The 13,515-nt window shown below is 49.3% G+C and overlaps 1 protein-coding gene across 4 annotated transcripts in view; it reads right to left on the reverse strand.

Moving 5' to 3' along the window:
* The window catches only part of STPG1 (sperm tail PG-rich repeat containing 1), a 55,689-nt gene that overhangs the window by 27,164 nt on the left and 15,010 nt on the right, over positions 1-13,515 (reverse strand). For all 4 annotated transcript variants that reach the window (XM_043578595.1, XM_043578597.1, XM_043578596.1 and 1 more), the window contains exons 3-4: positions 11,341-11,462; positions 619-720 (exon numbers count right to left, since the gene is read on the reverse strand). In XM_043578595.1, the coding sequence (XP_043434530.1) occupies positions 619-720; positions 11,341-11,462 (224 nt within the window). The remainder of the gene's footprint in view (positions 1-618; positions 721-11,340; positions 11,463-13,515) is intronic.

Here is a 13,515-nt window from a genome sequence, read left to right on the forward strand (position 1 = left end):
TTTGGCCCTTTTCCCTTGCTATGTCTATTCTTCTTGCCAATTTACAAAGATTCGAATAAAGAACAAGAAAATCCTGCCCAAGTCTGTTCAGGGACATTGGCCCTTCATAGAGCTCCTTGATTCTTAGAGCCATCCACCAACATAAAGAACCTTATTTCACAAAGAAGGGAAATAGGGAGGGGAGGACGATCCCTGCATTTCAGGCCTGCTGCCTGCTTTCTTTCTGCCCCCGTCAGATTTCTCAATATCTTGAATAATCCAATGAGACCAAGCGGTGTAAAACCTCATATTAGAGTGAGATCTTTTCCCCGGAACCTAAAAATCTCAGGAAAACATCTGCTTAGTCCACTCCGTGATGACAGAATTGATGGTGGATGATCAGGTCCTGAATCTCCCTCTGGCCTCTCTTCCCACTCTGGCAACGTCTAGCAGGGGAGGGGAATTACTTAAAGACACAGGCTCTAATTTACTTGCGTGACACGTGAGGTGGCAGTTATGCTCCTAATTAGAACCACGGCATTTGGAGAGAAGGGACCAGATGACCAACACGTGTTTATGCAAGGAGCAAAGGAAATGACTGATCCCGCTAGTGGCCTCACTCAAGGAGGGGGTTCTCACCATAGAGGGAAAAGTGCACGTCCCTTTCTTAGACAGCGAGACACTGTTGAACACCGGAGATTGGTGAATGACATCGTAGAAGCCAGGACCCGGGATATTATCCTGAAAGGGAGAGAACGTGGTGTCACTGGGATCCACTCATTTCCACTGTGCTCTTCTGTGAGCTTTACATCCATTACATCCACGCTAAGCCTCAGTGTAACCCTCCAGGATGGCACCACCACTTTCCCGGTGACGGCTCGGCTCTATCATTTCCTAGCCTGCCCAGTCACTGTCTCAGTGACCAAGCGCTGGGGTTGGAATTCCAGCCCAGGTCTGGGACCCCCAAAGCCCTGACTCTCCCTCCACCATGCTGCCCTGCATTCCAGAAGAAGGCTATTGTTTTGTCATGGCATTAGAGAAGTGAGCACAAGATGGGATGCTAAGTATAGCTGATGCGTGAGTCAGCGTGTGCTGATTGGGTCCGCCAAACCCAAGGTGAGGGCCCGATGACCGCTGTCATGTTAACCGCACCCACCTGACTCAGCTTCCTCCTCAGCCTTTCAGAGGAGAAAGCAGGGAGCGTTTCTGTTTACAGAGCAAAACGAAACAAAAACAACCTTCCTCCCAAACAAGTCCCTTTCTAATTCTCAAACAAAAGGGGGCAGGCTCACGAGGCTCAAATGCTAAACGAGGGAGGTATGAGAGAGAGGAATAAACAAACGCTTGATTTCTAAGCTCATTTCTGCTTTTGCAGCTAATTGGACTTTCGGCTCATTTCCCAGGCAAGTTACCAGGGGGAAGTAGATGCTGACGGAAGTTGGCCAAGCAAGTGGCATGAAATGAAAAGGATGTTCCGTTGACTTGAGAGTTTACCGGGTGCCTACTCGATGCCACAAGCTTTTCAAAGGTTGCTTCATTTAATCCTCTGACAAGGAAGGGGCTACTGTCCCCATGGAGACACCGAGGCACGTGGGGATGCATTTATCCAACACCCCACTGCTACTAACGGCCGTACCTGAATTCACTGCTAAGGGCATGATGAAGGCAAACCCTTTGCAGTGGGGGTGTTAGCGGGCCCATTTTAAGGAAAGGAAGGCCCAGAGGCACTGGGTCCACATTTAGTAAATGGTGAAGCCCAGATTTAAATCCGGGCAGCCGGACTGCAGACTCGCTCTCCCCAACCTCTGTCACCCAGGCTCGTTGTCTCCACAATCCCTACCACTCTCCTCGGGGCAGAAAGAAAGCTTAAGGGGCCACCAGGGCTTTCCAGGACTTTCCAGTCTGGCCTGAGCAGTGTGTGATTAAGGTTTAATATTTGGGATAGGGCCATCAGTCAGTGAGATTAATAGGTTCTTCTGTGCTGAATTTTAAACGCAGGGAATCCTTTGAGCCTCGCTTAAAGCAGGTGGGTGAAGGGACACTGATTCCCACTTTGTAGGTGTTGGTGATCTTGGGTGCAGAGTGCGGGCTGATCACCAGGGAGAATGGGGCAGGCCATGAGACGTGCAGCAGAATCAGGTGCACCAGCGCCCTAGGCCGAGTCCTGCACGTGGGAGAAGATTCGAGGAGCTACCGAAAACAAGGAAGAGATTTTTCTAGGGGGCTGTTTGTAGGGCTAGCATTTAATTATTGAGTGGCCACTCGCTGTGTGCCAGGCACTGTTCTGAGTACTTTATTTTTTTTTTAAGTGTATGAGAGAGAGAGAGAGAGAGAGACAGCAAGTGGGGGGAGAGAGAGAATCCTAAGCAGACTCTACACCATGGAGTCCAACAAGGGGATCAATCTCAAGACTGTGACATCATGACCTGAGCAGAAATCAAGAGTCAGACGCTTAACCAACTGAGCCACCCAGGCGCCCCTGAGTACTTTATGATTTTTTTTTAAGTAGGCTCCACCGAGCGTGGAGCCCAACGCAGGGTTTGAACTCACGACCCTGAGATCGAGACTCGGATGCTTAACCGCCTGAGTCACCCAGTTACCCGCAGTAACTCATTTAATCCCCATTTTAAAGACAGAAGGACAGGACCAAAAGAGATAAGGCCCAAGGTTACACGGCTAGTAACTGTCAGAGCCCGAATTTGAACCCAGGGGGTCTTAGTACAAAGTCAACTCTTTTTTTATAGATTGAGGGATAACTGACACATAACATTCTATTAGTTTCATGTATACGGTGTAATGATTCAATATTTTTATACATTGGACAGTGATCACCCAGTAAGTCCAATAAACACCTGTCACTATACAGTTACAGGATTTTTTTCCTGTGATCAGAGCTTTTAAGATCTACTCTCTTAGCAACTTCCCAATATGCAATACAGTGTTATTAACGGTAGCTGCCATGTGTATGATACGTCCCCGTGACTTTTTTATTTTGTGATTGGAATTTTGTGCCTTTTCATTCCCTTCACCCATTTTGCCCATCTCCACCAAACATACAGAATCCACTACTCTTTTTTTTTTTTAATTTTTTTAACGTTTATTTATTTTTGAGACAGAAGGAGACAGAGTGCGAGTGGGGGAGGGGCAGAGAGAGAGGGAGACACAGAATCGGAAACAGGCTCCAGGCTCTGAGCCGTCAGCACAGAGCCCGGCGCGGGGCTCGAACCCACGGACCGTGAGATCATGACCTGAGCCGAAGTCGGACACTCGACCGACTGAGCCACCCAGGTGCCCCCAGAATCCACTACTCTTAAGCATTAAACCAAACTAATGTTCAAATGAGAAGGTGTAGGATAGAAGAAAAACAAAAATCCCCCTGAGTTTTGAATCTCAAATTCCCGTCTCGGTGCTGCTACACGTACCAAGTGACTTTTAGCAAGTCGCCCCTCTGGGCCTCAGTTTCCTTATTTGCAAATCAGAGACATGGGGCCACATGCCTTTCTTTGGGTGCCTCTTAGCTTGGAGAGTCCCTAAGTCCAGGGAGAGCTGAAGCAGGACATGTACTCGCGACTCTTCCAGGTTTAAACAGTGAACGAGGAAGACGCACCCCCCTCGCCCCTAGTTTACCGCTACGCTCGACGCCCGCCATCAGTTTCCCACCAATTTTCTGGGCACCTACGTGTCTGAGGAGCTAGAGTTGCCCAATAAAAGCTACTCCGTCCCACCCTGCCCAGGTGAGTTTGAATTTCAGATAACGACAAACGATCTTAGTGTAAGTACGTCCCCCGCAGTTTGGGGGGACATAGGGATACTGAAATAGTTGTTCGCCATTGATCTGAAATTCTACATTAACTAGAAATCCTGCGTTTTTCTTTGCTCGATCTGGCAACCCCACTGGACCTAGCTCATGCTTTCATCCTGCTGTGTTGCAAACTGGTTGGAGGCCAGGCCAAATATGAAGAGGGCTGTCACCTCTTAGCCTGGAGGGACAGAGTGCTGCCTGTTTGCTCTGAAGGAATGTCTGAGAAGAGCTGTCCAGGCAGCAGTCTGCTGGAGCTGGCCCGTGGCAGCTCCAGAGGGGGACTGTTAGAATGTCGGAGGTTTTGCTAGTGGCCCCGGGTGGGGGTATTTACACCACAGAAATTGGCAAATGCTATCAATCGGAACTTCCCCCTTTCGCGGAGGGGACAGCTGGTCTACCAGCCCACCGCTACCTTCACATGACTCCCAGCTAGGTGTCTAAGCTCCGCGGAGGGAAACGTCCAAATGCAGAGCCTTCAGGCCCTCTCCGGCGACTGCTAGAAGTGGTGAATGGCTCTCTGGGCGGGCAATAAAAAGTCAGACCTTTCACCTCTGGGATGACAGTTCACATGACTACCCTTTCGTGGCTTCGGTGAGTCGAGGCCTCTCAGAGCGGATCCCAGAAATAAGAATCCAGACTGCAACTGGGGTGAACTTAGCCGCCTTGGTTTCTTGGCCAAGACCACCCCCAGAGGGCAAAGATAAGCAAAGCAAAAATGGGTGTGGGGAGGGAGAAGGGAAGAGAACTATCGATCTCAGCCCTACCAGCTGCCTATCGAGCACTGAGAGAACTATGCGGATGTCATACCTGTGGTCTCCCCGGCCTGCCCCAAAGTGTGAGGATTAAATGAGTCAATACACGCGGAGGGGTGAGAGCCGGTGCGTGGCCACCCTCGTTTCTACCTCCACATTGCCCACGCCAGCCGCAATGGAGCCGAACCTGCCCGTGGAGGTTAAAGACCTGGAGAGTGGGATTAAGCAAGAGAGGACTGGCTCATGTGCTCCCATCCCTCCACCCAACACACACCTGGGTGACGTTTGGCTGAAACGCACTTTGAGAGCCCTTCTGAAGGATTAAAGTCCCGGAAGGCAGCCTGTGCAGGTGCCAAGGGTGGGACAAAGATCTCCACTCGCTTGACCCTGGGATAGGGTAGGGAGGTCATGAGGAGCAGGGCACAGAGCTCCTCACCCCAGACATGTCCATGGGTTATAGGAAGCTTGGAGTCCCACAGCCACGCAGCCTGAGCTTTCGAGTCCTGATTTCATAAATTCTGTCCGATTAATACTTTCAAATCAACGGTTTGTCAAACTGCTTCTTGGCCTACAAAACATAGTCTCTGTTGGATCATTGGCTAAAGGCCACACAAGAGGAATGAACACTGCTGAGGGGTCTGCTGAGGGGCTTAAAAGGATCTAGTGGGGAGGGGGGGGCGCCTGGGTGGCTCAGTCAGTTGAGCCTCCGACTCGGTCATGGTTTCAGCTCAGGTCATGATCTCGCGGTTCGTGAGTTCGAGCCCCGCACCGAACTTGGGATTCTCTCTCTCCCTCTTTTTCTGTCCCTCCCTTGCTCCTGCTCTCTCCCTCTTAAACAAACTTAAAAAAAAAAAAAAGTATCTAACAGGAGGAGGACGTGCCTGAGGTAGAACCAGAATCCTGTGTTGTGGTTAAGCCCCCGACAAAATCACACAGGGATGTTAGGCTCCTGGGTAAACAATTTTTCCCCACAAATGCCTCTGGTCTTCAGATCTCAGGACAATATGTCCAACGACCCTGCTGACTTCATCGAAGCGAGAAAGCTTTTAGTCGGGTTGATGTGGCCGGAGTGAAGAGGACAGCACCGCCTGGACGGCGGGAGAGTCGGCCTCTGTCCCCGGGGCGCGGCACCGGCCCTCAGGCCCCTCATCTGTGGGGGCGTCAGGATCTGTGGTTTTCTGGCCACATGTCAGGCGTCCACAGGGAGCCAGGGAAGCTGGCAGCAGCTTGGAGGAGCAGTCTGCCCGCACCTGGCCCACCAGTGGGCTTCAGGACGAGACACTGTCACAGGAAGGGCTGTTCTGCTGAGCCCGGGGTTCAAGGTCACGGGAGCTCTTTCTGGTTCAAACTGTCTCTGACTCTGAGATTTGCCCCTTGCTCCTTTTTGCCCTCTCTCCCTCCCTCCCCCTCCCCCACCCCACACACATATGTTTCTGTCTGGCACCAAAGTTTCCACACCTCTGATCACAGCTGCAAAGGGAGAGAGGCCGCGAGCGTACTTCATGCAAGAAAACACTGTTTTGTTCAGAATGGGGGAGGATGGCAGAATGAAGGGACCCTGGAAGCTCTGGGGGAGCAACCAGGAAAGGGGATGAGGTCTCTTGAGGAGATTATTTATCTTTGCATGGGGGGGGGGGGGGAGGGCATGGCAGGAGGGGCAGAGAGAGAATCCCAAGCAGGCTCCGTGCTCCGTGTGGAGCCTGACACGGGGCTCGAACTCACTACCGTGAGATCACCACCTGAGCTGAAATCAAGAGTTGGATGTTGGGGCGCCTGGGTGGTTCAGTCGGTTAAGCGGCCGGCTTCGGCTTAGGTCATGATCTCGCAGTCTGTGGGTTCAAGTCCCGCGTCGGGCTCTGTGCTGACAGCTCAGAGCCTGGAGGCTGCTTCAGATTCTGTCTCTGACTCTCTCTCTCTCTCTCTCTCTCTCTCTCTCTCTCTGCCCCTGCCCCACTTGCACTGTTTCTGTCTCTCAAAAGATAAATAAACGTGAAAAAAATTAAAAGAAAAAATAAGAAAACTACTGTGGACCAGGGCCTGTGCTCAGGTGAAAGGAAGGATACAGCACGATCTGTTAGCAGGTCACACGCTCTAGGAATGGGATGGAGGGGCCGCAGCAAAACAGTGCAAAATGGACAGGGGGTGTTCCGTGACTCAGCGAGGGATGCATAGACTGGAGTTGGGCTCATTCATTCCAGGCACTTTTGAGGGGTGTTGGGGTCAGGAAAGGACAGCGATGACCCCAGGAGTTTCCGGACAGGTGAAGGTGAGACGGGCACACCCCCTACCATCAAGTGAAGCAGAAGGTGGACAGGGGCACAGGAGTGGCTGTCCAGAGCTCAGAGGAGGGTGTCCCTGCTTCCATCCCGGGGTGACATGGGAAGCATCGTCTGGGAACCAGGAGCTGCCACCTGCATGCATCCTTGCCCCGCCTGACCCTGGCCGTGCAAGTTACTCAACTTTCTTTGTGTCTCAGGGTCATTATCTGAAAAGCAGAGATAACGATGAGACTCAGCTCACAGGGTGATTATGGGAACTAAATGGGTAAATAAATGCACAAGTCTTCGAGGGGTGCCTGGCATGCGGTCAGTGCCAGCCAAGCGTTTGTTATGTCCGGGAACATATAATGCAGACCCCGCGGGGAGGCGTGCCGCCGACCCTACTGTGGTTCAGACATGCAGCCAAGTGCACACTTGGGGTAATTATCCCCTTGAACACGGTGGCCCCTGCGAACTGAACTCCCTTTCGTTTCAATATCCCTGACATGTGGGGCGCCTGGGTGGCTCGGCCGCTTGAGCGTCTGACTCTTGATTTCGGCCCAGGTCACGATCCCGGGGTTGTGGGATGGAGCCCTGTGTGGGGCTCTGCACTGAGTGTGGAGCCTGGTTGACCTCCTCTTTCTCTCTCTTTGCCCCTCTCCCCAGGTTGCTCACTCACTCTCTTTCTAATTGAATGAAGGAATGAATGAAGGAATGAATGAATAAATAAATAAATAAATAAATAACTCGACATGTAAAACATCCCTGATCCAGTGCCTCATCAAGTTAATCAACGAAATGATATTAGCTTTCTACAATTTCACACAAATTAAATACAGGCCTGCTTACCAACTGGGACAGTGGATTTACTGTCAGGCTCTCTATCAAATTAACATGTATGTTTAAATTGAGCCCTTCTAGAGGATACAGTATACGCATGCTACTGGCATTCATTGATTAGAGCCTGGAAGGGATAAGCTGGCTTTAGAATCATGGGCCTCGCTATTATAACGTCCTTGCTTTTTCTTTTTTTAATTTTTTAATGCTTATTTATTTCTGACAGAGAGAGACAGAGCATGAGCGGGGGAGGGGCAGAGAGAGAGGGAGACACAGAATGCGAAGCAGGCTCCAGGCTCCGAGCTGTCAGCACAGAGCCCGGCGCGGGGCTCGAACTCGCGGACCGCGAGATCGTGACCTGAGCCGAAGTCGGACGCTCCACCGACTGGGCCACCCGGGCGCCCCACATCCTTGCTTTTAAGATGATGCAAAGATATTATTAGCGTTACACAGCCTGGAAGGCAGTGACCACCGTCCAGAGGGAAATAGAGACAGAAACAGGGAGGTGGAGGAAGAAAATGTGCATCAGCCTCCTGGGCTACGTTCTGCCCCAGATTAGGCATGTCTCTTCATGCACACGGAGTCACCAGCACATTTGTAAATAATCGTAAAAATGTGCAGGGAAGCAGACTTCATTTCTAGCAGCCTAAATTGCCAGTCCCGACACCAAGCCCCGTGAAGGATTGATTACAGGGCATATGAGCTGGGCAGTGTTTCCCCACAAAGTTAGACGGACAAGGTGAGTGCACATTTCACAAGGCACCGATTCTCTGTGTCAAAGACGTGCTAAATGGGTCACAGAACTGATGTGAGGATACAACCAAGTTATGAGATCAGGCTCAGGGTACGGATGATTCATGTCCTAAGAAGGGTGGTGAACATCAGAGTTTTAAAATCTGTTTTTAATTGGTATTGCCTCACGAAATTATTGGGTGATGTTACACAAGATCTTTCACTTCTCAATGTCCATTTCCCTCGAGAGAAATGAGAATAATGAGCATGGAACAAGAAAAGTTTTTGTCCAGTTTTTATAGCTTGAAGAAGCTAAAAGATTATATCGTCCAAATTGTTTGTGTTTCAGATGAGGAAACCGAAGCCCAGAGAAGTCAAGTGACTTGTCTAAAGGCACACAGCCTCTTAACAGGGCAGAACACAGGGAACCTGATTTACGGATCCCATCCGTGCTCTTGCCACAGAATTGCGTACTTTTTTACAGACGGCCTTCAAATACCTAGATGAAAGTTCCCACGTTGTCAAACCAATGTGACTACATCTGAAAAGTGTGAATCAAATTTCTGAGCGATTTCTTTCCGTATCTGATGCTGCTTACAGCTTTGGCTGGTTGCCCCCTTGGTTCCTTGAGCAGGAACGTTTCTGAAAAGTAGTAGTTTGAATGCTAACTCGAAATGCCGGCCTCTTCAGTTTCGGGAAGCGAGTCTGGAGAACCGGATCACATAGAAGGGCGCCTACATTCATTGCCTGACACCCTTCCCTACCTTGTGCTGGGGCTGTTCTGGCGAAGGCCTTTTCAGAAACATACCTGCTGACTTTCATAAATCGAATGCATGGCTCTGGAGGCCACAAAAGGTGTGGTAGTGTGTGGAAACAACATGAGGCTTTGGAGTGAGCTAGACCTGGGTTTGAGGTCTAATTCTTTCCAGGTTGATTCAGCAAATATTTATGTAGGGCCTCTTATGTGCCGAGCCCTGTGCTGAATGACCTTGGGTGGGTCATTTAACTCCCCTAAGCCTCGATTTCCTCTCCTGTTAAATTAAGACAATGAACCCTTCCTTTTAGCATTGTTCTGAGGATTAGGGACATGGTCTAAAAATGATTTCACACCTCGAAGGGACCAGTAAGATGGCGGCTGCTACTATTTTTATTGGCGGCTGGACTGCAAGTATTCTAGAGATGGGCAACATATGATTACTGTCTTGACAAACAGGACCCCAAACAGAAGGTACAGAGACCGGTGGACAGTTAAAACACAGACACAGAAACTAGAGGGAGAAGAGAGAAGAGTCCTGAGCAAATATCTTCTTTATCATCTCTGAGGTAAACCTTCAAGTACTTAAAAAATGTGCGTGTAGGTGTGCACGCACACGCGAGCCTATACACACACCCTATATTCTTTATTATTTGCTTTCTTAGAATCCTAAAATGTTAGAAGTGAAAGGAATTTAAACGTCCTCTCATTCAGCGTTCTTGTTTACAAAGGAGGAACAGGCTGAGGGGCAAAGGGGCCCCCCACGTGGCCAAAGGTAACTGAGATGTTGACTCCTTCAAAAGAACATTATTCTACAGATCTTGGTTAAAAGAGTAAAAAGGAATGAAGATTTTAAAGACTAAGGAGGTCTGTGAGGTGCTTCGGCCCCCTGCTGGTGAGAGAGGAGACCGTCAGACCCTTGAACCTTTGGCCAATGCAATCCCAAGCTACTTGAGGACCCACGAGGAGCCCGGGGAGCCATGCAGAATCTTCCAGGTCAACGAGGAAAAGAGACACAAATATGTGGAGAAACGGGGCGGGAGGGGATACAGCAACAGAAACAACACACTGTTAAAGGGAGTTTGAAAAAGGGGGGGGGGCCTTTATCACAAAGGTGGTTTTAAGTTTATTCGACCCTTTTATTTTTCCTTTTATGTTATTTGAAGAAAGGTTTGTTATTTCCTCTCCTGTCATAAAGAGTGAACGGGACCAGAGGGAGAGAAAAGGATTTTTACCTTTTACTTCATCTACCTGGGATTCTTGAATTTTATACTTTTATAATAAATTTTAAAATACATTTCTTCTTGGGAACGCAAGCTGGTGCAGCCACTCTGGGAGAGAGTATGGAGGTTCCTCAAAAAACTAAAAATAGAACTACCCTACGACCCAGCAATTGCACTACTAGGCATTTATCCACGGGACACGGGTGTGCTGTTTCGAAGGGACACATGCACCCCCGTGTTTATAGCAGCTCTATCCACAATAGCCAAAGTATGGAAAGAGCCCAAACGTCCATCGATGGATGAATGGATAAAGAAGATGTGGGATATATATACAATGGAGTATTACTCGGCAATCAAAAAGAATGAAATCTTGCCATTCGCAACTACGTGGCTGGAACTGGGGGGCATTATGCCAAGTGAAATTAGTCAGAGAAAGACAAAAATCATATGGCTTCACTCATCTGAGGACTTTAAGAGACAAAACAGATGAACATAAGGGAAGGGAAACAAAAATAATGTAAAAACAGGGAGGGGGACAAAACAGAAGAGACTTTTAAATATAGAGAACAAACAGAGGGTTGCTGGAGGGGTTGTGGGAGGGGGGATGGGCTAAATGGCGAAGGGGCACTAAGGAATCTACTCCTGAAATCATTGTTGCACTATGTGCTAACTAATTTGGATGTAAATAAAAATAAATAAATAAATAAAACAAGTTAAAAAAATAAATAAATAATGAAAATAAAATAAAATACATTTCTTCTTTAAAAAAATGTTTGGGGTACAATATGGCACCATGAGTCCAGACGCCATCGTTCTCCCTGAAGCTAATAACTTCCCAACTCATTCTTCACCTTCCCGCACACTGGGAGAGAAGGCTATTGGCTCCTTGGGTGACACTGCCCTCTATTGGTCATAGGGACAACTGCACCAGCCTGGCTCACACACACCCGTCCCGAGGCTCAAACCCAGATTAAATGCAGAGTTTCTAAGACGATGTTATTACCTTTTTATAATAAAATCTTTTGGCTTGACTATTGAATCCCTTTTTTTCTGATTCTGGAATTGTTGAAGTCTGGTTCTTAAAAGGAATGGAGGAGGATTGTGCTGGATGTGCAGCAGTAAAACCTGAACAACAAAAGCGAAGTAAAAATTAGCACGAAGAATTGACAAAGGCAGAAAACGAAGAGCATTTTAAAGTGTTATTTTATTTTCAATATTTTCACTTTTATTTTGGGGGGGGGCTACAGAGAGAGAGCATGCGAGCAAGGGATAGAGGGAGGGAGAGGGTCTCGAGCAGGCTCCATGCTCAGCAAGGAGCCTGATGCTGGGCTCGATCCCATGACCCTGGGATCATGGATGACCTGAGCCTAAATCAAGAATGGGACGCTCAACTGACTGAGCCACCCAGGCGCCCCGAGATTTTATTTTCTTTCTTTATTTTTTAAATGTTTATTTTTGAGAGACAGCACAAGCAGGGGAGGGACGGGCGGGGTGTGGGGGGACAGAGGATGTGAAGTAGGCTCTGTGCCTACCAGCAGCAAGCCTGGTGCGGGGCTCGAACTCACGAACCGTGAGATCATGACCTGAGCTGAAGTTGGAGGCTCAACCCTCTGAGCCGTCCCGGTGCCCAACACCCCCCCCCACCCCAAGATTTTATTTTTAGGTAATCTCCACACTCAGTGTGGGGCTCCGACTCACAACCCTGAGATCAACAGTCTCATCCTCCAACTGAGCCAGCCAGGCACTCCTTAAAGTTTTATTTTATTTTATTTTTTAATTTTTTTTAACATTTATTTATTTTTGAGACAGAGAGAGACAGAGCATGAACGGGGGAGGGTCAGAGAGAGAGGGAGACACAGAATCTGAAACAGGCTCCAGGCTCTGAGCGGTCAGCACAGAGCCCGACGTGGGGCTCGAACCCACGGACCGCGAGATCATGACCTGAGCCGAAGTCGGACGCTTAACCGACTGAGCCACCCAGGCGCCCCCTTAAAGTTTTATCTTAAATGGAATAGGAGAGAAACTTGCCTTTTGATAGGAGGTAAACATGAAACTTTTTTTTTTAAATATTCTCTTTACTTTTTTTCCCTCTTGGTAATCTGGCATTTCCCCACCCCGGGGCAACTAAACTAGTGAGATTTGGTCACATCGCTGAAGCATCATTTATAGAAAATCAACCTAAAATTGTGGATGTCCGGGTTGTGACATACAAATGATACACAAATTCCCCGCTCTCCTCCGCCCGGCCCCACATGTGGGAGAATGTCTCACATGAGAGACAACTGTTAAGGCTCCACGAGGGGCATCTCTCTGCACGGCAGACCAATTCCAAACTCCAACCTGTGAGGGTGAGAGAATCTGACTCCGTTTTCGATGTGGGGCTGACTGCTCACAGCTTGTAAGCCTCAGCCCCCGGCTTCCCCTTCTGAGCCACATTGGGTAAACTGAGGAGAAGGCCTGGAGGCTCTCCCCTTTGGTGCCGGCCAGAAGTTCAAACCATACCAACCCTTGCCCTCACTCCAGCCCTACCAACTAACCACAACAAAACCCCAAACGTGTCTCTCTCCTCTGGTTCTCTCGAGCAGTTTTGGGGCCAGATTAGGAAGCCGACCCTGCTCTCCCCAGAAAACCTCACGATGTGAGGAATACCCCTCTTCGTGTCCCCTTGGTGCGGCATCACCAATCTTGACTTTCAAGCCAAATTTTGGATGGGGGTCCACCCTGACTCTGCAGGATGCGCACAACATATCTCAACATCCAAGTCCGAACCCTCATAGAGGAAATGTGTGCCAGAGTCGGAAAAGGCCAGGAGACGAAGGGAGGAGGGATGCGTTGAGAGTGGGGGTGCGGTTGCCCAGGAGCCAGCTTTAAGGCCCGTTTCTTAGTCTCCAAATTTCCGAAAACACAAAACTGCTTTTCAGACTCAGACACCCAATGCCAACAGGGACCCCTCAGGAGGTGCTGTGACAGATGAGGAAACTGAGGCTTAGACAGATGAAGTCACTCGCCCTTACGTGAAACACCCGGCTGGGGTTTGAACACAGTTGGTCTAATGAGCCGAGGCTCTTAAGGTCCAAGCTGCACCGCCTCGTTCTGAGTCTGGCCCATAGTCAGCTCCCCACACACCAGTGGGTGGAATAATGGGGGGCGATCTAGCCCAATGTGCTCGGCTTGAGGG

Source organism: Prionailurus bengalensis, chromosome C1, assembly GCF_016509475.1.
Source record: "Prionailurus bengalensis isolate Pbe53 chromosome C1, Fcat_Pben_1.1_paternal_pri, whole genome shotgun sequence".
Taxonomy (NCBI): Eukaryota; Metazoa; Chordata; class Mammalia; order Carnivora; family Felidae; genus Prionailurus; species Prionailurus bengalensis.